We start from the raw sequence: 25,128 nt of genomic DNA on the forward strand, positions 1-25,128 counted from the left end.
GCCGTTTTCTAGGCCGACGGGCACATCCCCGATCTTTTTTTTGCTAGCTTGCCTACCCTCTCCCTGTGCTGTCCAATTGACTATTTAACTTTCGGCTGGTTCCTTCGCCTTCTGCTCCAGATTTCCCAGGCCAGTCCAGGATTCCCATACCAGTGCGCAGGCTTGTGTCAACAATCACCGAGATCTGCTGGTGATCGCACGAAACTCAATCCCTCCATATCAGTTGGATCATCTTCTCGAGCACTCATATTCATAGACTCGCTCGCCACGAGCTTGAGCACAGTCACCAAGCAAGAACAGCTCGAAAGCCTTTGACCCAGCAGGACGAGACAGCGGCACGCGACACTCAGTTGCAACGCCACGGCGCCTCTTTGCCTGTCTCCTACGGCGCATGACGTGTGAGACTTCTCGGCCAGCCATCGATATCACAGATAGATCGTCAGGAGGCTCTCATGCCTCAATTGTCTCAATCTCTCAACGGCAGCCCAATATGCATGGCAAGGCACAACCAACACTCTTCGATCCCGCCGCACACTCCCATCTGACCCCATACCTGGCCGGTCTGCAAGCACAATGTATTACCCGTGATCTCATGATTGGTAGTTTCCTTCCTCCATTGGCCAACGATAAACTCCTCAACTGGTGGAAGGACAGGATCGCCGAGAGCAGGGCAGGCACAAGGGTCATCATCTTACTGCTTAATGAGGCCGAGCCTGGAGCCAAGGTGAGGGGCGAGGATCTGGTTGGTGTCGCTATGCTCGCCACGCCACACTCAGAAACGAGCCCCTTCCGCGCGCGCGTCGAGAGTCTCCTGGTAGCCGCTAAGTATCGGCAAAAGGGTGGGTCTGTGGCCTTAATGAATGCCATTCATGGGCAAGCAACACTGAAGGGCAAGACTCTCTTGGTGAGTACCTCCACCAGACGACTGCACTCGTATGGGATCGCTGACTTTGAACGCTAGATGGCCGAGACGGAGAGCGGGAGTATCGCAGAGAAGGTCTTCAAGAAACTGGGGTATGACGAGGTTGGCAAGGTACCCAGATACAGTCTCAATGCCTCTGGTGAGCTCAAAGATGGTGTCTTTCTCTACAAGGCACTCAATGTTTAGGAGTAGACGCAAGAGAACATCGGTGCAGGGGAGGGGGGTGAACAGGCGATATTTTATTATGGCTCTGTAAGTGAAAGGGCTAGAGGCTCATTCACGCGAGCAAAGTAACGGTGAATAGGGCACCCGTTGGATTGTCGCCCGTACCAGATCCAGTAGTGTGTTATTTGTTGAATTACAGAACAGGACCTGCATGCGTTCGTATGGCTACGCCGTATACGATTCTTCCTGGATTCCACTTAATCTGAAAATGGTCTTCCACAACTTTCAATGTGTTTAACGGTCTGCATCTTGCATGTATCTTGATGGAAGAAGGCCGCATACGTATATGGAAACTCTGTACCTGAGCATTTCTTGCTAACAAGTTGTCTTTCAAGCTACTTTAACGTTCCACAGTGTAGCACATACTACTCCGAACAGACTATCAGGCTCCTCTCTTGTTATATAAGGCGTGTTACCTCAATAAACCCTTCCCATGTCTTAAATCCAAGATACGGAGCCGCCACTTCTCTTGAATCCGGCCAAACTCGTTGCTTTCCTCTGCATATGTAATGTACAGGCTGTTTCGACAGCGCTGAAGGTTGACAACACTGATGCCCGCCTGCTCATAATGACGTCTGATCAGGTGGTACCAAGTATGCAGAACAAGACTCGTCCTATAATTGAAGAACGCTTGGGGCTCACATGCTACGTATCCGCGCCTCCTCGAGACAGATATATGTTCAGGTTCCTATGGGCAGTCAGCACTTCTCGTTGGCCATCACATATTGAGCAGTTGCAGCATCATTCTTGTGCCGTGCCTACCGAGGGCCTTTTCCGGCGAGAAAACCGCACGATAAATACATAACAGTGACAGAATCCGTGCCGATCAAAGCCTCGATTGCAGCATCATTTCACATCTCGACAGGCTTCGTGTGCCATATCAAACCCGTACAATGGCAAGTACGCCGGCAAAGCTTCAATATTTCAAAGTTGCCTCACGGTGGCTACAATTACTCATGAAGTCAAAGGCGTGCCTGGATTGCTCAGATATCGGGGCGAAGATGAAGGTAGGCCTACTGTTCAGTGACGCGAGGTATCGAGCCAAGACGCCTGATAGGTGAGCCCCAAGTCAAGATGGAATCAATCATACTCGAATACAACAGTCTTCGCTTTAACTGTTTGTATATATGTAGAAGCAGGGATACTCAGGTTCATAGTCGGCTTAATGTTCGCGTATGTATGAATGAACGCATCGTAGTCTTTGAGACGTGCTGTCTCGGCTGCTCGGAACGAAGTGGTCAAATGGGGAACGCCTTTCGGCCCACCAGTTCATCCCAGCTTCGGAGATAGAGGATCAGGCCAAGGCAGACCGCTGCCAAGATATAGCGGCCCTAGAATGCACACTAGAAGGAATCCATCCGCCGCGCCGGGATCTCTGCTGATTGCCAATTGCCAATTGACCTGTCAGAGATGAGAGCGCGAGCAGGTGGGCCGCTGCTGCAGGCGCCGGCTCGCGTTGCCACACAGGGGCACGTGGTGATCTTCTTCTTCTTCTCGCCCTTTGCCCATCGTCAACTTCCTCTTTGGGCCCCCGGTCCGGTGCAAGCTTCGCCTCTAGAATGCAGGTCTTCCGAGACCCATCGTACGGGGGCGATAGGCGCTCCCGATGCTACGTTGAGATAGCTGAAAGACGCATAATATTTAATAGAAATCGCCTTGCCCGTCTCTTTCTGATCAATGGACCTGTACACGGCTTGCTGGCTTGATGAGTTCGTGACCTGACAACATGCATCGCTCTATTCTATCCTCAGTTGCGTTCGCTGCTGTCGTGCGAGAGGCTTCGGCTTCGGCCCCGATCTTTAGTCGTGGTCTCTACAACGAAAGCACTGCAAACCACACGTGCCAGCTGTGTAAGAATGACGGAATTGCATGCATAGTGAAGGGAAGCTCATGTGGCTAATCTACGTCGCTAGATCACCCGATTCTGTCATGCTCCGCCGGTGCCCAAGCCAGCCTCACCGACTCGTGCTGCACAGAGACATTCGGCGGCCTTGTTTTAGCAACCCAGTTCTGGGATGTCTACACCGGCCTTGAGTCCCAGGGACAAGTGCTCCCAGCCGACTCATGGACGCTCCACGGCCTGTGGCCGGACTTCTGCAACGGATCATACACTCAATACTGCGACCTGACCCGCCAGTATGACCCGAAGCCCTCGCCAAACACGACAACGGGGACGCCGTCAGGCACGCCGATTGTTCCGTATACAGGGCCAAACATCGGCACCTTCGTGGAGCCGTTCGGCCGGCAAGACCTGCTGGCCTACATGAACAAGTACTGGGTGGCGCAGGGGCAGCCCAACGGCGACTTCTGGGGCCACGAGTTCTCCAAGCACGCGACCTGCTACTCGACCTTCGACGTCGAGTGCTACGGCCCGCAGTACGTCCAGCACGAGGAGGTCGTCGACTTCTTCGCCACCGCCGTGGCCTACTTCCGCGGCCTGCCCACCTGGGAGTGGCTCGAGGCCGCCGGCATCACGCCCAGCAATAGCACCACGTACGACCTGGCCGACATCCAGGCGACTCTCGCCGAGGCCTTTGGCGCGGTGCCGTACATCGGCTGCTCGGGAAAGCGGTACAATGCCACTGAGGCTGGAGCCGGGAGCCTGGACAATGGGTATACACAGTTGACCGAGGTCTGGTACTGTAAGTGTTGCATAATGGGTCAGAGGAATTGTGGACATTGAGAGCACAAGGCTGACCTTGTTTCTAGATCACCACGTCAATGGCCGACCGCAAGATTACGACGCGGTGCCGGTGGCTGCAAACGCTACTGGTGGCAGTCTGGGTAACTGTGCTTCGACTGCTGGGGCTATCTATTACTATGAGCGTGCAAGTGGCTCTGAGGCGTGAGGGAAAATCAGCCAATAGCCTGGACTGTGTGGACATATTCGATGCTGTCAGATGGGTATCAATGGCGTCCTCGCCCTTCATTCTCCACAATAATGTACATAAAAGTAGCAATCTGAGAGCATGTCAAAATGCCCAGCCAATTGGCAGTGATCATTGTCTTGTTCGCTCGGATGAGTCGTAGTACGCAACTTTGCAAGTCAATGAATCTGCATAACGCATTGTAGGCGCTTATGGCACAGAAGGTTGTTCTTGTGATAGCTCTTACCACATACAGCAACTCGCCCAAGCTCCTCACGGAAAGGAAAAGAAAGATCAGACCTGCTCCTACTCGTCGTCTCCGAGTTCCTCCACCCTGGGGGCAACATAAGACCTCTGTTGTGCTTGACCGCCTCCTGTCTCAATCTGCGTCTCCGTCGCCGTGGTTGTCGCGCTGGCCGGCATCGGCTGGCCGGTAGCAGCAGCAAAAGATGAATTTGCCTGTGGGTTCGCGCTGCCTCCGCTGACAGATGACTTGGACCTCTTCTTCTTCTTCGCAGTCTGTGTTGCACGTCAGCGGAAAATACCCTTAAACCTGTGCGCTCAACTTTTCTTACCTCATGCCAAGCCCACACAGGCTTGAAAGAATCGACGAATGAAACATCCTCCCAGAGGTTCGGGAAGAGCCAGAGTCCAGGCGAAACGACAAAGTAGGTGACGCAGAAGAGGATGACACGGAATATTGCCATGAGGAAGAACAATCCTAACAGACACAAGAAGCCCCAGCTGAGATAGTAGACACCCTGGCGCATTTTCAGCGGCCACAGGGGGTAGAGGACGACAGTGAAAATAGCTAGGAGGGCAAGGGCTGCATAGACCTTGCGCTTGATCTGACTTCCCTCGTACATCCAAGTGTAGTACATGTCGTCGCCAGCGTCTTGTTGTGGCACGATGCGCACTGTCCAAAGACCCTTGACGCGCTTCGTTCGCTTGGGAGGGTGGGCATGGCCGGCATGGGGGTCGATTTTCTCGACTCGGAGGGCCAGCATGGACATGGGCAGGAGCTTGAAGGCATTCTCGAGGGAAGGCCGGTCGGTGACCTCGGGCAGCGCAGGGTTCTTCTTGCGGGCCTTCTCGTATGCCGGAGACTGCAACGCTCGAAGGGCTCTCTTCACTGTTTGGTTGTCAGTACCAAGTAAATCGAGGCGGTGGCAGGGAGGAAGGTACACACCTCTAAACATGTCCTTGCGCTCGCCGTTCAGGATGCAAGTGCGAAGCTTCAGGTCTTGGCCCCGCAGGAAGTTGGCGAGGGCGATGGCAACAGGGTTGGGAGGTCCTGGAGTGATGGGCTGCGGCTGGCCGGCGGGACGACCTTGCATCTGTTGGGGCGGGCCCTGGGGCTGTCCCTGAGGCTGTCCCTGGCCTTGCTGCTGGCCTTGCTGCTGCGGTCCACCTGCTTGCTGTTGCTGCTGCTGTCTTGCGAGCATCTGGGCCCGCATGGCCTGTTGCTGCTGTTGCATGCGCTGGACGAACTCGGGGACGGACAGGCCGGCTTTCTCGGCCTCTTGGGCAACTCTCTGGTTCATCTGCTGCTGGAACTGGCGGATGACAGCCATCTGCTCCGGGGTTGGCGGCACACCAGGCTGTAGAGGAGGCACTCCTGGAGGCATGGGCGGCACTGGAATAGCTCCAGGAGGAGGCATGCCGCCTGGTGGCGCGTTTGGATTCTGCATCGTGGGTTGCTCGATTGTTGTATGTGGCTGTTAATTGGTTTATCCGGGTTAACGAGAGTGTAGAAGGGGAATGGGGTGCCGTTTTGGCAGTCAAGATGGAGAGGCTGGTTGCGAGCGCAAGGTTGAGTCCAAGCACTACAATTCCGCAGATCGAAGGTGCAAGCCGAACAACAAGCTGTCCTGATGGATGTCTGCGCCTTGGCGGTTTTTGGAACGGCAAGCTGTTCACTTCAGCAGTTTTATTGCCGGGGCCGGCCCGTCAGGGTGCATCTCTAGCGGGTACCTAGTCGCTCAGAACAGAAAACCGACCGTGGCTAAGTACCAGAATCACCTCTTCGTCCAACTTCCAGCCACTTAGCTGTTACGACCTCAGATTTCATCCAAAACCCTTTTTACAGCTATAAAACAGCAGCCTAGTCAGATTATATCAGTGTATTAAAAATTTTACCCGATCTTTGTAGTTGCTGAGATATCCGTGGTCCAAAGTTGAAGGTTTTGGTGGTGAAGGGAGATTCGGTCGGTTACTTGTTCTGATCGACTGGTACCTGTGTATCCTTCAGAACTTAGTCAGCAAATTCTGGAAGGAGGCTCGCGCCTCAGCAAAGGAAAAGGTCAGCTTGTCTGTCATCAGCCTGACTCTGTCTGTCATACTCGTCACAAAGTGCCTTGACGATTTGTTTTGGAATTGTCTACTCGCTCACCACATCTCGTTCTCGCAATCGAGCTCGTTTATGGCAGTTCCCGAATGCATTGTGCAATCAGCAGCCCTACACCTGAGTCAGCCCGGACTCAGTAGGCCACTGCATAACAGCCAGCGACCAACTCATCGCCTCCAGCTTCACTGACTTATTCTATCTTTGGGCTCGGCCATCTCCCATTCGCTGCAATGTTTCCGACTGAGCACGGCTAAGGTCTTTTCGAAGTTGGAAACACCCTCATATTACCCAGCTAGATCAGTGGTATTGTCCCGGATGGTCCAAGACACCTGGGCACAGCTTCCATAAGTCATAGGGAGGACCGGACGGTAGTGCAAATCCACAAGATCATGACACAGATCACAGGAAGTCATCCCAAAGGAGTTCGTCCTATATTAGAACATCCCATCCGGTCATCCTGCACAGAAAAAACATCCCAAGATCGTGTTGGTAATCTCAGCCGCTACCGTTGGTGTTGGCGTCTCGGCGAGTTGTTACTAAAGCCAGACTGAAAGGAGGCATACTCCTTTGTCTGAACACAACAACACAGCCCAGTGCGTACCATTTTCCGGGTCAAAGCTTGCGACAGAATGACGCTCCTCGCCACCTTCTGAGACCTTCAGAGGCGCCGCGCATGACAAGCAAGCTCACACCTTCTTTGTGGGTGTTTGGCCGACCACTTTTCCGGCCTGCTCTGTAGGCAGCCTGGTGGCACGAGTCGCCTATTCTTAGAAGAGAGAGGCACTGTTGAAATTGCCCTGCCTCCATGACAAGTGATTACTCGACGAATCAGCGGCTCGCTTTGCCCAGACTTGATGCAAGGCGCTGGGCTGGCACATTCTGGGCTTGCTGGTCTTCTGCGAAATTGGCTAGACGCCTGCTCATTTGTGCCACCGTGCCTTGCGTCAGGCATTTGTCGAATAATTGTCCGACCGTTCATTGTCGAACATGTCACGGCACGCTGCTGTGGGATGGTTACCCGCGAAACAAGTGGCAGCCCAGCCAATTCCAGGCCGTGCAAGCCGCCCAATCCCACCGCGCAATCTATGCTTGTTTTGCTATACCCTTTTTCTGTAACTGGCGCACGTTACCGACGCGGGCCGTTGCTTCTTGTGTGGAGTGCAGCAAAGCAGCAAGCTCCCACACGAGGTGCCATCTTGAGGTGGCAACGACGGATTGGCAGGCACACCACACACCAAAATCCTAGTACCGGTTCGCTCGTGAGCGGGCGCGGCCGCTGTGTTGGGCCGCCCATCACCTGCACCAGATGAGACGGCGTGCCTGGCTTCAAGGCTGGCCAATTGGGCCTGCGACGCGGTTTCAGCAAAGAATAGCAACAGCTACCAATTAGCTACACGCCTCATGGTCGAGGAAACTGAGGCCTTTGCCGGGGGAGATGCACCCTACGTGCCCCCCTCGCGTCTGCCCTTCATCTCCTTCGCGGTCTGCTTTTGGTCAACAAGCCTTCCTTTGGCCTTCCCTTTTCCCTTTTTGGTCGTAGGGGTGTCCCTAGACTGCCACGAAGCCAACTGCCCCAGATGCCCCATTGTTCTCACCCAATCTTGGGGGTCCACGAGCCAATCTCTTCGGGGTTTTGTGGCGACGCTGGAGGAAGCTAGCACCCCGGTGCATGGCTCCCGGGATCCCAGACGTTAGCCCGCGACTTGATCAGCTCCGTCTGGGGAGCTTTGCGATGGACATTCTATCAAGTCCGACAGGATAGCTACCTCCTGGAGAACCTTCAAGCTTTGCAGGGCAATCAATAGGGTCAGGAATCGCGGGACCAACTCTGAGTGGGTCTTCTAGACTCGATCTGGTCGTGTGCTTGAGGTACCTGTCCTAACGTTCGGAGATCCCTGGGAGCTGTGGTTGATGGTGGTCACTAAACCAAGGCATTCTAAGACATCGACTCGCTCTACTTGATTGTTCTTCTAACACAACTGGGCCCTTGTAGAAGCAGGGGTGTAGCGCCAGCCATCCCGACCCTGGCCGTAGCCGCCGACTGGTCCTCGGCCAATCCAGCACGGCCTATCAAATGGCCCAAACTGAGACCTCTCCATCCACGACTCCTCCTGCCTTCGTCCACACAGTCAGCGTGCCCGGCGTGCCTCAGCCCAGAGCTGGACCTACCTTCTGTAGTCGGAGGGTGTGCACAATGGGCGCTGAGTTGCCGTGGGTCTCTGGAAGAAGGTGATGAGGGCCCGTAAGGGTCACGCAGGTAGGTCGGCAATACTAAAGAATAAGGTATGCCACATGAGTTTCCAAGTTTCTCCGTTTTCCCTTATTGCTGGATTCGCCGCCCGATCTTCTCAGATCTGGCCATGCGTAACGTTCTTTCTTTGTTTCCCTCGTACCGTAATATCTAGTCATTGTTTGTCGTGCCTATCTTTCGCTCTGTTTCGAATGCTCTCAGTTCGCTGGTCGTTCTTCAATACCCTGCTACCTTCCTCACACAAGCGGTCGGCATGAGGGAGTTCTCCATATAATCACCACAAAGATGGGTTCTAGTGGCGTGCAGGTCTCACATGGGTGGCTGGATACCATAAAGGCTCTGCTCTTCCCATGCTCCGACAGCAAGGACCCTCGAAGTGAGTCTGTCTCTGGTGTGTTCGGCACCCATCCCATGGACGACAGTCTCATGAGGCGCGAAGCACTGAACCGACAAGGCCTACCAGAAAAGAATTACTACCAGGTCTACTATGACCAGCCTGCACCGATGCCGCCGCCCCGGGCGCAAAGACAGCGGTCCTTGTCCATGGGAAAGGTGCGGAAAGAGAGTAAGAGGGCCGCAGCAAAACAAGGAGATATCGGCTGGATCGACCGGAATTTTCGCTCTGGCAAGAGGAAAGCGCCTCGACCGATGATATCGAACCCTTTTGACTTCCAGCACACTGGTACGGGAGCTGTCAATTTCATGACCTCGACAGCAGACTTGCCTCGATCTGCCCCACCATTTCGGCCGCTTGAGCTGAGCATCTACCAAGCGGACGAGCAAATATCACCACTGCTGCCGTATTTCACTCAGAACACTGCGCCGTCACCACCCCAGCGGGCACTCACTAGGGACACCTTCGACGAAGATGCCAGCACCCTGGCCCATTCGCGGAGCTATTCGTCTCAGTCATTCCACATCCCAAGACGTCCTGTGAACGATGTGGCGTCTTTCACAACTGCAACAAGCAGTACTGGAGACAGTCCTCCGAGGATACCACCACGTGCTCGCACCCGACCCCGAGCTTACACCTCACCGAGCGTGGAAGCCATCGTGGAGCGTATCGCAAGCGCAATGATCGAGAAGGAAAAGCTCGACATGGAGATCGAGTCGGTCAAAGAGCGGCAAAGCTTTTGTTTGAGCCGGCCGTCATCAATATATGGCGTGGCTGGTGAGTAGCCTGTCCTCTTTTTTTTTTTGCTCATTCTTTGAGCATCACGTTTCACTTGATCAGACACTTACAGTATTGCAGAGGATGAAGAACCCATGCCTCCTGTCCCACTCATGCCACCATCGGGTCCATCATTCGCAGAGCGCCTTAGCATAGACCGCCCTCGGACTGCGCCCTCGACTCGATCCACATTTGACATCAACCCTCCTTTCCCCCCTCCTCCTCCACCGCGAAACCAGCACCGCTCTCAAAGCATTGACGAGCCAAGAGCTCAGCAGGAACCGCCCTCGGCACCACCGAGGCCTGTGCCTGAGTCCGCATTCAACTCCCACCCTCCGTGGTGCAGCCCCCAAATCATTGACAACAGCGTCAACATAAGCGTCCCTCTCGCACCACCTCTACCGCTGATCCTCAGGCCTCCCTTGCGGAAGAAGAAGTCATTCTCGCGCGTGTCAAGCTGGCTATTCCCCGCGGGCGTGGAAGACCGCGAACAAGTCCCTTCTCCGCAACACAGGCGCGAGGTTTCACTCGACAGCGTCACCAACGCACCCCGCGCACTCACTGACCGCGACGGGTTCTACCAAACCCTACCGCCGTCGGCTGTCTTTTCCGGCCGGAGGAGCAGCTTCGGATCCATGTCGGATATCACACGAAGCCAGACGCACTCGGTGTACTCTACCGACGAAGACCCATTCATTGGCCCTGGAACAACCACGGCGACATCTAATTGGAGCCCTGGGAGCACACCGCCTGAGGCCGCGAGGAGGAAGGACAGTGCCTCTACTTCTGGATACATGAGTGGGCATTCGGCGAGTCTGAGCCTGTCCCGAACTGGGACCTTCGGTAGCCGTGAAAGGCCTGTGGATGGAGTCGCAGTACAAGGCCCACGGCCCACTTCAGTTGGCGTTGCTTTCTAAGGGCTGCCCCTGAGAGCGAGAATAGAAAATCACGAAGAGATGAAAATGGGCGTAGAAAGGATGCATTTTGGGGGTATAACATGACAAAATTGGGCAAGGGTCTAATGTGGCTATGGGTGGACCCGGCAGGTTGGAACTTCAAGGCCCAGAAAGGCAATGGGCCGGTGAAAGGCGTGGATGAGATATCATCATGGTTGATCTTTGACGTCTGCGAGTTGCTGCAACTTGCGGAGGGAAGCTTCTCGATCGAAGCCCCTTTGATTTACATTGTTTGTCTTCATGGCTGGCCAGCGCTGTTGTTGTCATTGTCACTGCTGCTGGTTGCAGCTTGCTGTTGAAGCTACTCTTAGATACCAGGATACCAAGTACGAATTGATATTGTCCAATAGGACCGCCATCTATCCCAACTGCCTTGGACCTCTGCCTTTCCCTGCCCACATCGGGGACGATTGCCAACGGTGCCGTACATAAGGAAAGGTTCCCTCGGAGGGTCAGCTGGACCGTGCAGGCACAACGGGAGATCTTCCCGAACTGAACCTTAACGTTAACGCCTAATTCTATGCCGGTAGGTGGCAAGCACAGCGCTGGCTTATGTTTGCTCGAACTTGTCTTGATTGGATAACGAGTTTATGCGTGGCACCAGAATATTACGTCGATGGAGATGCTCCTGAGGTGATGAAACAAGCCGTCCCGCTCGGCGGGGAATGCTTATCGGCCCGCCAACCTGGAGTGCCCTTGAGTGCCCTTGAGTGCCCTTGACCGTCGTGAACTGCTGCCAGCACGGCCAGCACTGCCGTGAGGGACTACTGTGGACCCTGCCGCGCAATCAATTTCTCACAAACGCTCAACCGCAAGAAGTCAAGGCGCACGTGGGCTCGAGCATTGGTCGACTCGCATCAACCCGCGAACTCAGCCCAACCACTTCTGTCACCGAGGGTTCCCAGACAGCACCCATCTCTTTTGTCTAGTGCCTCTCGACTCACGCAGTCCACCACCACCACCACCGCTCTGATTCGGAAGGTAACACGACCGGTGAAATGCCGTAGCTGCGTCTCCACCTCCGCTGGCAGAGTGAATCCCGGCATCCTCGACCCGACCCTGGACAAGGGATGATCGAGAGCACGTGCGGCGAGGGAAAAGGGGACCGCTAGTATGGGTCTCTGGGACACCCTGAAAGACACGGTCAATATGGCGCGTGGTAGATATAAGTACAGCCCCCTCGCCAACCGCAACCCGGCGAGGGAGGCCCAGGAGGCACTCGGCTTTTGGTCAAATCGCCATCGTACCGTGTTGAAGCTCACCATGGCCGCCCTGTCACTCATTCTCCTTTACCACCTGGTCACTGCCACTGCGTGAGTAGCCCATCACGTCGTCCCACCCGGACTTTCGGACCTGTTCATGCTTACTGACAGGATAGTTCAGGCGCGTGGTGAGGGCCGTCAACGATTCCAGCTGTGACACCGTCGCCAACGGCTTCCAGTGCTCGCCTGAGATATCTCACTACTGGGGCCAGTACAGTCCTTACTTCGCCGTGCCCTCGGAGATCGACAACGCCGTCCCTGAGCAGTGCACAATCACCTTTGCCCAGATCCTGAGCCGGCACGGCGCGCGTGATCCCACTGCCAGTAAGACGGCAGTGTACAACACGACGATCCAGCGCATTCAGAGCTCCGTGTCCAGCTATGGCGCTGGTTACGAGTTCATCAAGGACTATGTGTACACCCTGGGCGCAGACCAGCTCACGACCTTTGGCCAGCAGGAGCTGATCAATTCGGGGACCAAGTTCTACGAGCGTTATGGGGAGTTGACAAGGGTGGCCAGCCCATTTGTGCGTTCCTCGGGCCAGGACAGGGTTGTCGAGTCTGCGCAGAACTGGACCCAGGGATTCCACGAGGCCCGGCTTGCCGACGCGGAGGCCGATGGAGCCGACACCTTTCCCTACAACATCGTTACGATTTCCGAGGAGGATGGCATGAACAACACCCTCAACCACGAGTTGTGCACGGCGTTTGAGGATGGCCCGGTCTCTGAGATCAAGGACAACGCGAAGAGCATCTGGATGGATGTATTCACACGCAACATCACGGCCCGGCTGAACGCGAACCTGCCGGGTGCGAACCTGTCGGCTACAGACACGATTTCCATCATGGATCTGTGCCCGTTCAACACCGTCGCGGACGTGAATGGGAAGCTGTCGGACTTCTGCGGGCTCTTCACAGCGGACGAGTGGAAGAGCTACGATTACCTCCAGACGCTGGACAAATGGTACGGCTACTCGAACGGCAACCCACTGGGGCCGACGCAGGGCGTGGGATTCACGAACGAGCTCATCGCCAGACTGACGGGCCAGCCCGTGGTGGACAGCACGACCACGAACAGCACGCTGGACGGCAACCCGGCCACCTTCCCGCTGAACCGGACGCTCTACGCCGACTTCAGCCACGACAACGACATGACGGCCATCTTCTCGGCGCTGGGCCTGTACAACACCACCGCGCAGCTGTCCAACACGACGCGAACGGCCGCCGACCAGGCTGGCGGGTACTCGTCGTCGTGGACGGTGCCGTTCTCGGCGCGCATGTACGTGGAGAAGATGACGTGCCAGGACAGCGGGGCCGAGGAGCTGGTCCGCGTCCTGGTCAACGACCGGGTCACGCCGCTGCAGGGCTGCGGCGCCGACGAGCTCGGCCGGTGCACGCTGAGCAAGTTTGTCGACAGCTTGAGCTTCGCGAGGAGCGGTGGGGACTGGGCCTCGTGCTTTTCATAGGCATGGCACTTCTTGCATGGCATATATAGCATGGCGCAACCTTATCTGTTGTACATTGTAAGCATATACACTGGCATATTGATGAGGCATGAAATTGAGTTTCGTTGATATCTAAACGAACATTAATTCTGTTTCTACTCATTTCGAATTGGTTTCTTCTCGGTGGAGTCGGAGTCGCGACTCTTGACTCGTGCCGAGATGTTCGATGTACCATATCTCCGTGCTGGCCACAGCATCTTCTGAGTACCAGCAGCTCGGTCGAGGCCACGTGGGGACTGTCCTGAATGAAGGGACTATGTCTCTGGTGCTGATTGCCTCCCTGGAAACTTGACTGATAGTCCTTTGTAATTAGACTAGGTATACTTTACGTGAGAAATTAAACTGGGGACAATTGAGACATGAGTCTGTCTGCATTTCCCCCGAAATGCTGCCCTCGGCTTTTTTGGCCACAGCAAGAGCAAAGTCGCTGACATCAAAGAGAAGCTCATCCCAGTATGTTGATGATTGTGCAGTCACTCACTTAAGACAGTCTGTCAGTCAGTGTAGCATCCACATCGTGAGGACTCATGTGGTTCTCGCAGCCCTTCTCGGGCAGCTGGAGAGGCAGTGAGAATGGCTGGCATGTTAGAACCAGTGCTTGGGTTTCTTAGCGGGAGCTTGGGCCAATGGGTTGCTGGTGCTCAGCCCACTCCAGGTGGGCCCAAGGAAACCTTACTACCTAGGTACCTTATCGCAGCAAGGCACCGTGGAAACCATAGCCTGCTAAGACCCCAGACCAGGGCCCGCTGGCCCCCCTCCAAACCAAGCTTATTGGCACCCCAAATCCAGCCGGCTGAGAGTGATTGAGCGACGGGAGTGGTCGCTCCCCAAGCGAGCTGCTCGGTGACGGAGCTTCTGCGGCACCACCAGCGTCACACCTTCTCAGCTTCGCCCAGGGATTTCCCCTTGTACGAGAGTACTTGTCCAACCCAACCCGACCCTTTTTCAGCAGCAACGACCCGTTTGGCAAATGTTTCTCCGGATCTTACCTACCTAGCCCAAGGAGAGATCTCACGCGACAAAATCCAAACCTCGCATCAAATGTCAGCTGTGCAACGCCCAGGCCCAGGTTGAGATCAATCAGTCCATCGCCTCTGCCTGAACAGGCGCCCCTCAGCTCGCTCCCATCTCCCAGGTCGCCAAACGTCAGCTGTCTGCGACTTCATTTCACCACCATAAGCGCCAAGTCCGCCTCGCGACGAGACGTCGAGAAGACGACGACCACACATTCAAAATGGTCGGGACGGCTGGGGCGATCATCATCACGATAGTCGTGCTCGCTGTCGTCGGTGGCGTAGGATGGGTCTTCTATAGCAGGCTGCAAGCTAAGAAGCTTGGGGTACGTGATCGCATTCATGCTCACATCGCTTGCTTTCCCTTATTGTCCTCACCCTGTACATGCTATACAACGGCGCAAGACTGACAATACAATCAATACAGCTTCCTCCTCCATCACTGACATCCTTCGTACCTTTTATGCACAAATCCGACCCGTCGCCGTATGGTCCGCCGGCTCCGGCGCCAGGAGGTGTGTCCGGGTGGTTCAACGACCAGATCCGCAAGTTCAAAAACCGCAACAACCGTAGCGCCGCCGGCGCATACGAAGGCGCCGGCCAAGCCCCCGGACGGCGCGGCTTCGGACCTCTCGACCCGGACGAGGCCTGGGACTCGCGCGTCGGCAACGAGGCGGACAACTACGGGCCAGGAGGCTATTACGAGGAGCAGGAGCTGGGGCTGCACCAGCCCGGCCGGCCGTCGCGTCATGATGAGAACACTGCCTACGCCGGTGCTAGCGAACACGAGAGCTACTCGATGAACCTGGCTGCGACGCCGCGGATGGCTCCACTAGGGTTTGACGGGGATAGGGGCAGGACGCTGAGTCGGGACGGACGGAACCCTTTTGACGATGACGCCGCCGAGCCGTCTAACATCAGCCTGAGAGGCGTTTCTCCACGGCCAATGGACGGTGAGCGGCAGGCCGATAACGCCAGTGAGAGGAGGAGTATCTTCCGGGAGAACGTCTGATTGTGTGCAACACGAGGAGCTGGTTGCGGATCCGGAAATAAATTACGAGGATAGCGCGCGAACGCGATACAACGGGCTTGAATGCGGGATCTTGACGGAGCAAGGAGACATGGCATCGATTACAGAACTCTGGGGCAGGCTCGTCAATGCCTGTAGAGGCATTGAGCGGCCCTGCGATGTTTGGGGGGCGGGAGGCTTCTTGGACCTGTAACGAGTACACGATCATGGTTAGGATATGCGGGCGGGAGGTCGTTTGGGCTTGGAGACATGGTTTTTTTCTCTATCTGTTCATGACTGATTGATTTGTCTACGCAAAAGTTGGCGTGTGCTTGTTGGCTGTTTGATACTCCAGGTTTCAAGACCATTCTTTCTGATTCAAAGGCATTTATTACTCTTAGACACAGAGTGCCTACCTATGTCTCACACATATCCATTGTACGGCAGACCCTGGGTCGAAGGAGCAGACGTGCCATGCAATGCCATGCCTGCATGCCAACCCAGAAAACGGCCAGGACGGATCACAATAAATGCTTGGCATCTGATAAAGCCAAGGGTCCTCCCCCACGACGGATGCTTGTGCTGTGCGTGGGGACCTCTCAAAATCCCCCTCAGTGGACCCACTGACGTTGTTGCAGTCAAGCCCCTCCATATAATATGCTGACATGCCCCTCCACGCACTTCCTCCCCGACCACACCCACGAAATGGCGACACTCCCAGGTCGGTGCTTCAACCATAGGACAAGGCCACCTTGACAGAATTCAAGTTCTTCCCAAGATGGCGGAAATTAATTTGCAAAAGGTCCACGATGATCTTGTGGCCATCGCCTTCGAGGCGGGATCCATGATCATGGCTGCGAACCCAAACAGCATCTCGACCGGCACGAAGCTCAATTGTAGGGCCAACCCCCCCCCCCCTCTCTTTGATAGCGACTTAGCTGATCTTCCTCCTCTCTTCCCAAAGCCGTCGACATTGTGACCGAGACTGACCAGGCCGTCGAAAAACACGTCACCACTCGCCTGCAGACCCTCTACCCCAAATTCCTCTTCGTCGGCGAGGAGACATACGTAGCAGGCGAGACCAAGATCACCGACGAGCCCACCTTCATCGTCGACCCCATAGACGGCACGACGAACTTCATCCACGGTTTCCCGAACGCATGCATCTCTCTCGGCTTCGCCGTGGGCCGCAAGCCGAGCGTGGGCGTCGTCTACAACCCCTTCCAGGACCTGCTGTACACGGGCATCGCCGGGCACGGCGCCTACGCGCAGCGCAACGCCTCGCTGGCCGCGCGCGGGATCCTGAAGGACGGCTCCGAGGGCTGCGAGAGGGTGCGGCTGCCGGCGGCGGGCAGGGGCGACGGCAAGAAGGCGCCCGCGCTCGGCGACCTCTCGACCGCGCTGGTGGCCTGCGAGTGGGGCAGCAGCCGCGACGGGCCCAACTTCGACGTCAAGGTCGAGACGTTCCGCAGGCTCGCGGCGAGCAAGGAGACGGGGGGCGCGATGGTCCACTCGATCCGCAACCTGGGCTCCGCGGCGCTGAACCTCTGCGCCGTTGCCGAGGGCGGCCTCGACGTGTACTGGGAGGGCGGGTGCTACGCGTGGGACGTGTGTGCGGGCTGGTGCATCCTTGCCGAGGCCGGTGGGATCGTCGCGAGTGGGAACCCCGGGGACTGGGACCCGCCGCTGGACTCGAGGGTCTACCTTGCTGTGAGGGGCGCGCCCAGCGGCCAGAAGGAGCTTGTGGAGGAGGTGTGGAAGGTAATTGGTGATGGGAAGATGCAGTATAAGCATTAGAGTCGCATGCAGTGGTGTTTCTGGATAATGCGCTCCATACAAGACGATAGATCGCAATTTAGACAAGAATCTGGGGCGTTATACACCATTCACATGTGCATCAGGAGCCTTTCATTGACTCTTAACGAGTGATCATCGACTAGCTGGAACAGTTCGAGGACTTGGGGCAAGCATGGATAAGTGGCTTCTAGCATTTCATTGGGATTGAGTGAAGATCTATATCTTGTCCTCTAGAGGCGGAAGACAACAATCAACCACGATTGTCTGACGTATAGATGTTCAGCTCCCGGAACTCGGCTTCGCGCAGCGAGATACTCGTGCCTACTCGCATATCTGAGGTGTTCAGAGTTGAAGAGATGACAAATTGTGCGCTCGAGAAGAACTTGCACAAGTATTGATTCCCAATGTTCCTCGATCATTAAGCCAGGCGGCCAGAATCGTGGACAATGACATTGCGGTGTCACGCCAATGACATCCCCGCAGAAAGCTCCCAAACAACGTCAACGACAAATCGTGTTCATCAAAAGACTTCTCATAGCTATACGACTATTAACAAAGCTCAGTGCGCAAAAGATACAGTCTTCTCGAATTTCACAGTAGGCCTTGTGGGACAGCCTGTCGAGACACTCAGGGATGCCCGCAAGCACGAGACCACGTACACAAGGGCTCACTGTCAATCACCAAGTTTCTTGTGTAGGTTTGATGCCAGGGTGTTACTAAAAAATGCAAGACAGGACTGGAGTGATATTTTATGAGTCGGCACCTGGGCATTACGAGACCTGAAAGCTGGTATCGGGGCCGGTTGTGTCTAGGATATTTGTACAAAATGAGAACAGCTCACATTTCTATATTCCATCCTCGAGTTTGCATTTGACTAGTATAGTCCTTTTCAGCCCACTTTGCGTTGCCTTGAGCGATAATACCTCGATGTACCGTGGCGTATATACGAAGCTGGAAGCAATAAAACTAAATTGGTAAGGCTGTGCGAATTCTCGAAGACTAAGTAGGTCGACAGTTACTATGACTTGCGGTCATAAGCTCTCTGGACAGATAGTCGATATTTTGAAAACAATCTGAGCAACTGATACTCCTTGCGATCCTCAATTCGATTTGTAATCTCAGACGCCTGCATTCGGCAGCATGGCATTTGCAGCAATCTTTCAGATGTTGACGTTTTCTCGAAAAAGAAAATATGTTTGTGTATAAGAATACTTCTGTCGATGTTAAGCTCAACCAAAGGGAATGTTCTCCACATAAAGATATTCGCTACCGCTATATAAATGAACTCGCTATTTCCATAGAGCCTCGACCATATTTCTGCCACCGTGAATGCTTTCCCCATGAATCCCACTGCGATGTCGGCTGTTGAACTTCCACGCCGTGCACGCGTACAGGCGTGCTAATGATTGCAACTGGTTACACGGGGCGACGGACTTGCCGATAGATGATCAGCATATGCTTGTATCTACTCCTGACCGGTTGCCCGCATCCAGATTCCCACTGCTTATTCCCGCTCGCCACACGGCTCAAGCCTCATTTGCCACCTGTGTGTTGTTGGTAGACAGAGACATTTACTCGAGCCCGAACGATCTGCGCTACTCCAAACTTTCCATCTGTCTGCATAGAAGGCGGGCTTATTGAACCGGCCAGCCATAAAGTAGCACAATTCCCCGGGCAACTGCTCATGTCATCGAGCCCGAGAACCTTCACAACTTTCGGTATATTGTCCTGTCTACCAACTATTTCCTGGCACAGGGAAGCAGAAAATGCGAAACTGTTGCTTGTTGGTTTGAACCATTGTGCCCTTGGTGCGAGAATTGATATGTACCTAGGCATTATGTTCACCTGGAACTTTAGAAGAGACTACGAACGAGGGCATAACTTGACTTGACTAACACATGGAGATGCGCGAGAGCAGAGGCAAAGGCGATGTGGTTAGATCATGTATTCTGCAGAAGATTCTGCTAGATCTTGTATGGTTCGATGGTTTTTATTTTATTTTTTTAATTGCTTAATGTACTGCGGGATATATCGAGTCTGCTCGGATTAGGCCCGATATCCGATGCAGCTCCAACTTCGGAAAATACATCGCCTTGAGGTTTTAGGTAGAATATTTAAAATAAGAGACCACGGGTCTACCCGTGCCGTATCTCTGAATATAACAAGCCAATTGTTTGGCCGTTATTACGTGCTCAGGTACAAAGCAGGCTCGTGGGGTTCTGGTGCGCTTTTGCGGAGTTGTAATTCGACGATCCCCTGGGAACCCCCACGGGAAGACCCCATCAGTGCCCATACTAGTCTGGGGAAGGACGGGTCGGGTGGTACTTAAGCTGCAGGGGTCTTTCAGCCTCCATTTCAACGTTCCGGATGCAGAAGACTATTTAGTTGGGCCCTTCATGGACGTTCCCTGATCCGATCGAAGCCAAAAGTGACGACTATGGGATGAATGGTTCGAGAAGTGAGGTTCTCTGGTGATGGGAGCGTTCGTCTCAGGCCCACATCCGAATGAGAACCGGGAGCATTTCCCCCGAGCAAACTTGCACTAGCAAGACTTTATCCATCAGACCCCGGGAAAAGCTAGCGCATCTCGCACAGCGACAACGGCAGCAACCAACCCCGCCTGTGCTGGGAGATGGGGAGGAGGAGGAGATGGCGTGTGGGAAATTACAAGAGCCAATTTCGATTCTAGGTGGGTGTACGGGCTGCACACACGCCATGGTCGCATCCAAGGGAAGTGGGCACATCAACCGATGTTGATAGGCGCTGCTGTTGTGCCCTGGGACACACCGGCGCGGTGTGCATTCGCCCTGTACTGCATGCATGACAGCCGAAGCGAGTTGCACTCGATAAGACTCGCATCAACATCCGATCTTGTTCAACTGAAGATGCGACAGGGACACGGCATCGTGCCATCCTTCCCACATCTGGAGTGGTAATCTTGCGCTCAACGGGCGGCGATCGTGCTCGACTGTGGTAGTGTGGTGCGACCTCAACAAACAAACAATCGACCAAGCACGGCGCCGTCAAGCAAGCCACATGCATGTCGAGTGAGGAACATGGGGCTTGGTGGTTGTGCGTGCAGCTGCGGCTTGCCGAGGATGGATGCACACAGGTGCAGTAGCCACCGCGGGAGGCGTTGGAAATTTGCCGGCCTCTCAAGCGTACCATTTGATCATCCAGACTAGGATGAGCCGTGGCCAGTGACAGATGACGGATAACGGGGCGGTCTGGAAGAAGAGAGAGCCTCTGCGCCTCGGAGTTGTCTGTGCAGCCTGACTGGCCTGACTGGTCTCGCAGACTGTGCCATGGAACGACTTGGACTTAAACTTCAGCCGACCGGACATGTGGATCTGAAGCCAGGAGCCCAGGAGCCCTGCTGCTGCGTCGATTGTTGATCAGCCTAGCGCGCCTCGATCTGCAAATTTTTGCAGTGGGCCACTCGACGGTGTTGCAATGCAGGGTGCACAGTCTGGACAGTACATTATTGACTTGACAACATGGCTACTCGCTGCCTGTCCGGGCATTCACCGTCCAACGAGGTGTGTTGTTTGCAGAGGATCGACCGACTGCAAGCAGAGCAGAAAAGTTTAGATTCACTCAAGGAGAGTCATTTGTCGGCCCCCTTCGACGTCATTGCTGGGTAAGGGCGGCATCAATGCACTTGGGAGCGAGCAGATAACCATCAAACCTAGGTGAGCATGTTTCGGGAGGACAACTCACACTCACACGCACACATGCGACTCAGGAGAAGAAGGGTCACCAGCCACTCGGGAGAACGGGTGTGAGTAGTGTCTTGTACGGTTTCGCCGTAGCCGTCCCGATAGCCGAGAAGGGCTAGTTGTGCATGCAGTAGAGTCGACAGCAACTCTTGCTGTCAGATTGGTGAAGAAGGTGGAATCCAGACGTTTGTGTTGACGATCGTCGTGACGTTGTTTACGCTGTTCTTCGTTTGTGGTATGGCTCGCGTGCTCCCGACATGATGGGCGGTGCCGTTGTGTGGTGTGTATGGAACATGCACGAGGCGCGGGGGACGAATGCGGACCTTGATGTGAGACATGGGAGCTCCCTCCATGTCTTGGTGTTGACGTGGGGCCGGATGGAGGAAAGGCCTAGCTGCTGCTGGGATAGCGCCCAGGATGCTCGCTACTTCCCGAAGTCTGTGCCACCCCGGTGTGAAGTCGGATTCAACGTGCAGTGCAGAGCAGTGCAGTGCATAGAGTCGATCCTTGCACTGTCGCCTGTCGCTTCGCAGGTTTGGACCGCTCCAGACGCTTGCAGACCTGCATCACGAGCCGCAATGCTCCTCTCGCCTATTGCACATAGCAAGTCCGATGAGTCGCCGAGCGGTCTGGTCCTGCCTGCGCTGGGAAATGAGGATGACTGGGAAGGCAGAACCTCACCTCAGCCTGTTTTCTTGAAATTCAATTGCAGAATGTACAAGCTTCACATGCCTTGCACGACTCAGATGCATACACAGGGAGATAAGGGAACACTAAGAGAAAAAAACGAAGTGTTCATCACATGAAGCTGATGCGAAAACGTCAATGTCTTTGCGTCTCGTGGCATCCCTGCGAGGTACACACAGAGCGAGAACATTCCCTGGTCTGGCAATTGCAACTGCTGCCCCACCGCACTGCGTATCCGAAGCAGGACCCACTTCATGGTCGATCCGCTATGTTGGCGCCGGAAGTCGGGGCAGTGCGTCTATCCAACAACAACCCGCGCACCTTCCCCAGCCTGCACATCTCTCTCTCTGTGTCTCTCTATTCTATACTGTACCACAGACTACTCGGGTTCCACTGTGCGATGGCATGGGCATGGCATGGCAGAGGATGGGCAAGCACCACCAGATACTCCGTCCGTTCTCGGGCACTTGGCTAGGAAAGGAAAGGGAAGCCACCTGCTTCCAGACCAGACCAGCCCATGACAGATGAAAATCATCCTGACCGTACTTTCAACTCCCGCCCCGTTGCACTCGCTTCCGCCCTGCTTGTCGTGGTCTCTCTCTCTCTCTTTTTTCTGTTGCTTATCAGTGCACAGATATAACCCATCTGGCATGGCTCTCACACCAGGCACCCCAGGCACACAAATATTTACCTCCTCCCCCCGTACCACGCCGCGACTACTTCGCCAACTTTCTCCTTCATAGATCATCATCTTTTCCTCCTCTCTTCTTCTCCTGTTCCTCGCAACTCATCATCTGTTGTGCGCCGTCTCTACTACAGCTGTCAGAAGTAAACACACACACATATATAAATATATCAACCAACCAACACGGCGTCCTGCCCAACTCGTTGCACACTCTTCCACGGTCTGTCAGGATCGAAAGAGAGGGGAAAATCCAGCAGTATATTTGCTGCCCAGCATCGACGCTTCACTTTGCACTTGTACTTTCGTTCATCTGCTTCAGTGTCGTGTTGCGAGTCGTAAGACTGAGATCAACTTTCAGAAGCAATGACCCTAACGACTCAGAGATCAACCCGTAATCCGGACGACTTCCCAACTCTACAGCTCTTTCTACTTGGTATGAACGACTCCTTATCGCCTGGATACACACCTCTGTGGACATGTCGACTAACACCTCTAAGCTATCGTTCGTCTCGCCGAGCCTATCGCCCTCACTTCTATCTTCCCATATGCCTGGCAGCTCGTCAAGCGCTTCAAGGTCGGCAATGAAGAAGATGCATCCACCTATTCTGGCCTGCTCATCTCGTCCTTCGCTCTGGCGGAGGCACTGATGGGCATGTACTGGGGCGGTCTGAGCGATCGCATCGGCCGGAAACCCGTCCTTCTGCTGGGATGTGTCGGCACGATGATCTCCATGGTTGTCCTTGGCTTTGCCGACAATATTTGGGTGGCCCTAGCTGGGCGTGTCTTCGGCGGAGCCCTGAATGGAAACATTGGAGTTATTCAAACCATGGTTGGAGAGCTAGTCACGAAGCCTGAACATGTAAGTCCCTCGTCTGCAGCAAAATCAAGACATGCATGGCTGACTTCATCCAGGAACGTGAGTACTGCGGCGACCACTCGTTTTGCCTTCGACTGAGATGACATGACGTGCTAACTTACCGAAGCGAGAGCTTACTCCATCATGCCGTTCGTATGGAGCATAGGAACCATAGTAGGACCGTGTATCGGCGGCACATTCTCGGATCCTCACCAAACATGGCCGACCATGTTTCCCGAAGGCGGTCTGTTCGATAAATTCCCATATCTTCTGCCGAATCTTATTTGCGCCGCCCTTCTTCTTGTCAGCATAGTCCTGGGTTACATCCTGCTTGAGGAGACGCATCCTGGCATGCAGTCTCGGATCCTGCTCCCAGCAGAAACTTACGTGTCTGAGGAGACGCCTCTTAGGGAGACCTCCGATGCCGTCAAACGCCCTGCCGTGGACCTCAGGGCGGAAACGTATGGCACTTTCCTGACCCAGGAATCAGAGGCGACGGAGACGCAACAGGAGTCGGAGAAGATGGTGTCATTCAACATTTTCCGCAACAAGCGCATCATGGCAGTGGTCGTTAGCTTGTCCATATATGTAAGCCACAGTTCTGAGTCCTGTCAGGAATTGGATACTAACCTCTGATAGACATACCATGCGATGTGCTTCGATCACTTGCTGCCGATCTTCTTCGAGGATGACAGAGCCGTGGTTGACTCCATCAACTCTATCATCCCCTCGAATTTTCTCTATTTCCCTGGAGGACTCGGCCTGTCGGTTTCTGCGGTCGGCATGATAAGTGAGTATTCCACAAGCGTTGCGCCCTTTCTGGTCTGTCTCACGCACAGAGTCTTGGCGTGAAGCAGAAGACTCATGGCATCCGAAGACAGCTCCAGAATTCATTTCAGTAATCTCTAGAAACAGTGGACTAATGGGTTTCCTAGTGGCTGTTAACGGGGCCATCGCTCTCTTCATCCAAGCCGTCATATTCCCTGTCGCTGCTGAGAAGGTCGGAGTGTTCCGACTGTTCATCATTGTGACTGTGCTGCATCCTATCGCCTGCTTCTTAATGCCATTCCTCGTCTGGGTTCCTGAGTCCCTTCTGTACCCCGCCATCTACTTCAACCTGACCATTCGGAACATCTTCTCGATCCTCGTATATCCGCTCCTGCTTATTCAGATCAAGGAAGCAGCACCGAGATCCGTCCTAGGCAGAGTGAACGGTTTCGCAGCCAGTGCCGGAGCGGCTTGTCGAATGGTCGCACCGCCTGTCGCTGGGTACCTTTACACGGTCGGAAGCAGAATGGACTGCACGGCTTTGGCTTGGTGGGGAAGTGCGGCTGCAGCTCTGGTTGGGTCTGTCCAGTGCTTCGCTGTGCAGAGGACCAAGGCCGAAGACCACGTTTATTGTGAGGTGGAGAGCCTGGTTCGCACCCAGTCGAAGCAGGCGACTGTGTCTGTTGTGGACATCTCTGACGACGAATATTAATGGTCGGCATGTGTTTGTAACACCGGAACCAGGAGAGCTGCTGTGCAGGAGAGTTGTGGGGGAAAAAGACGAGGGAAAAGAGGAGAGGCGGCAATGGAGGGCTCCGCGACCTTGACGATGATATGAAGGAGAGCGCGGCCACGGAATTAGCGGTTGGTTCTTTGGGTTCACAATGGCGCATGTCACATATATTTGATGTCTTGGAGTTTGGGTTGGGCTTTGATTGTGTCGTGTACGTTCGGGGGGCGGCGTTGGCGCTTGGTGTCTTGCAATGGCGATTGAGAAAAGGATACCACAATACCTAGCATAGACAGACTTTGTATAAATTAATTCATCCCTATCAAGACAGTACTGTAAAATAAAATAAAAATCACAA

General features: G+C 54.6%; 8 protein-coding genes across 8 annotated transcripts; 7 read left to right on the plus strand and 1 right to left on the minus strand.

Annotated features, from left to right (window-relative positions):
• Positions 1-490: 490 nt before the first annotated feature.
• J7T55_004743 (uncharacterized protein) lies at positions 491-1,108 on the plus strand (the record flags this gene model as incomplete). Its single annotated transcript, XM_053130464.1, has 2 exons — positions 491-904; positions 962-1,108. 2 exons carry the CDS (start codon positions 491-493, stop codon positions 1,106-1,108), a joined length of 561 nt encoding a protein of 186 aa, XP_052991170.1.
• A 1,765-nt stretch (positions 1,109-2,873) lies between these two features.
• Positions 2,874-3,996, plus strand: J7T55_004744 (uncharacterized protein; the record flags this gene model as incomplete). The annotated part of the gene is made up of 3 exons (XM_053130465.1): positions 2,874-2,997; positions 3,061-3,789; positions 3,857-3,996. 3 exons carry the CDS (start codon positions 2,874-2,876, stop codon positions 3,994-3,996), a joined length of 993 nt encoding a protein of 330 aa, XP_052991171.1.
• A 324-nt stretch (positions 3,997-4,320) lies between these two features.
• Positions 4,321-5,705, minus strand: J7T55_004745 (translocation protein sec62; the record flags this gene model as incomplete). The annotated part of the gene is made up of 3 exons (XM_053130467.1): positions 4,321-4,533; positions 4,590-5,146; positions 5,204-5,705. 3 exons carry the CDS (start codon positions 5,703-5,705, stop codon positions 4,321-4,323), a joined length of 1,272 nt encoding a protein of 423 aa, XP_052991172.1.
• Positions 5,706-8,897: 3,192 nt separating this feature from the next.
• J7T55_004746 (uncharacterized protein) lies at positions 8,898-10,700 on the plus strand (the record flags this gene model as incomplete). Its single annotated transcript, XM_053130468.1, has 2 exons — positions 8,898-9,783; positions 9,865-10,700. The coding sequence occupies 2 exons, from the start codon at positions 8,898-8,900 to the stop codon at positions 10,698-10,700; spliced, it is 1,722 nt and encodes a 573-aa protein (XP_052991173.1).
• A 1,188-nt stretch (positions 10,701-11,888) lies between these two features.
• J7T55_004747 (3-phytase a) lies at positions 11,889-13,467 on the plus strand (the record flags this gene model as incomplete). The annotated part of the gene is made up of 2 exons (XM_053130469.1): positions 11,889-12,052; positions 12,123-13,467. The coding sequence occupies 2 exons, from the start codon at positions 11,889-11,891 to the stop codon at positions 13,465-13,467; spliced, it is 1,509 nt and encodes a 502-aa protein (XP_052991174.1).
• A 1,273-nt stretch (positions 13,468-14,740) lies between these two features.
• Positions 14,741-15,531, plus strand: J7T55_004748 (uncharacterized protein; the record flags this gene model as incomplete). The annotated part of the gene is made up of 2 exons (XM_053130470.1): positions 14,741-14,845; positions 14,947-15,531. 2 exons carry the CDS (start codon positions 14,741-14,743, stop codon positions 15,529-15,531), a joined length of 690 nt encoding a protein of 229 aa, XP_052991175.1.
• Positions 15,532-16,306: 775 nt separating this feature from the next.
• J7T55_004749 (inositol monophosphatase) lies at positions 16,307-17,723 on the plus strand (the record flags this gene model as incomplete). Its single annotated transcript, XM_053130471.1, has 3 exons — positions 16,307-16,424; positions 16,493-17,289; positions 17,601-17,723. The coding sequence occupies 3 exons, from the start codon at positions 16,307-16,309 to the stop codon at positions 17,721-17,723; spliced, it is 1,038 nt and encodes a 345-aa protein (XP_052991176.1).
• A 5,056-nt stretch (positions 17,724-22,779) lies between these two features.
• J7T55_004750 (major facilitator superfamily transporter) lies at positions 22,780-24,752 on the plus strand (the record flags this gene model as incomplete). The annotated part of the gene is made up of 6 exons (XM_053130472.1): positions 22,780-22,849; positions 22,914-23,275; positions 23,329-23,332; positions 23,400-23,860; positions 23,912-24,062; positions 24,208-24,752. 6 exons carry the CDS (start codon positions 22,780-22,782, stop codon positions 24,750-24,752), a joined length of 1,593 nt encoding a protein of 530 aa, XP_052991177.1.
• Between the last annotated feature and the right edge of the window lie 376 nt (positions 24,753-25,128).

This window comes from Diaporthe amygdali, assembly GCF_026229845.1.
Source record: "Diaporthe amygdali strain CAA958 chromosome Unknown NODE_23_length_778278_cov_65_433824, whole genome shotgun sequence".
Classification (NCBI taxonomy): Eukaryota; Fungi; Ascomycota; class Sordariomycetes; order Diaporthales; family Diaporthaceae; genus Diaporthe; species Diaporthe amygdali.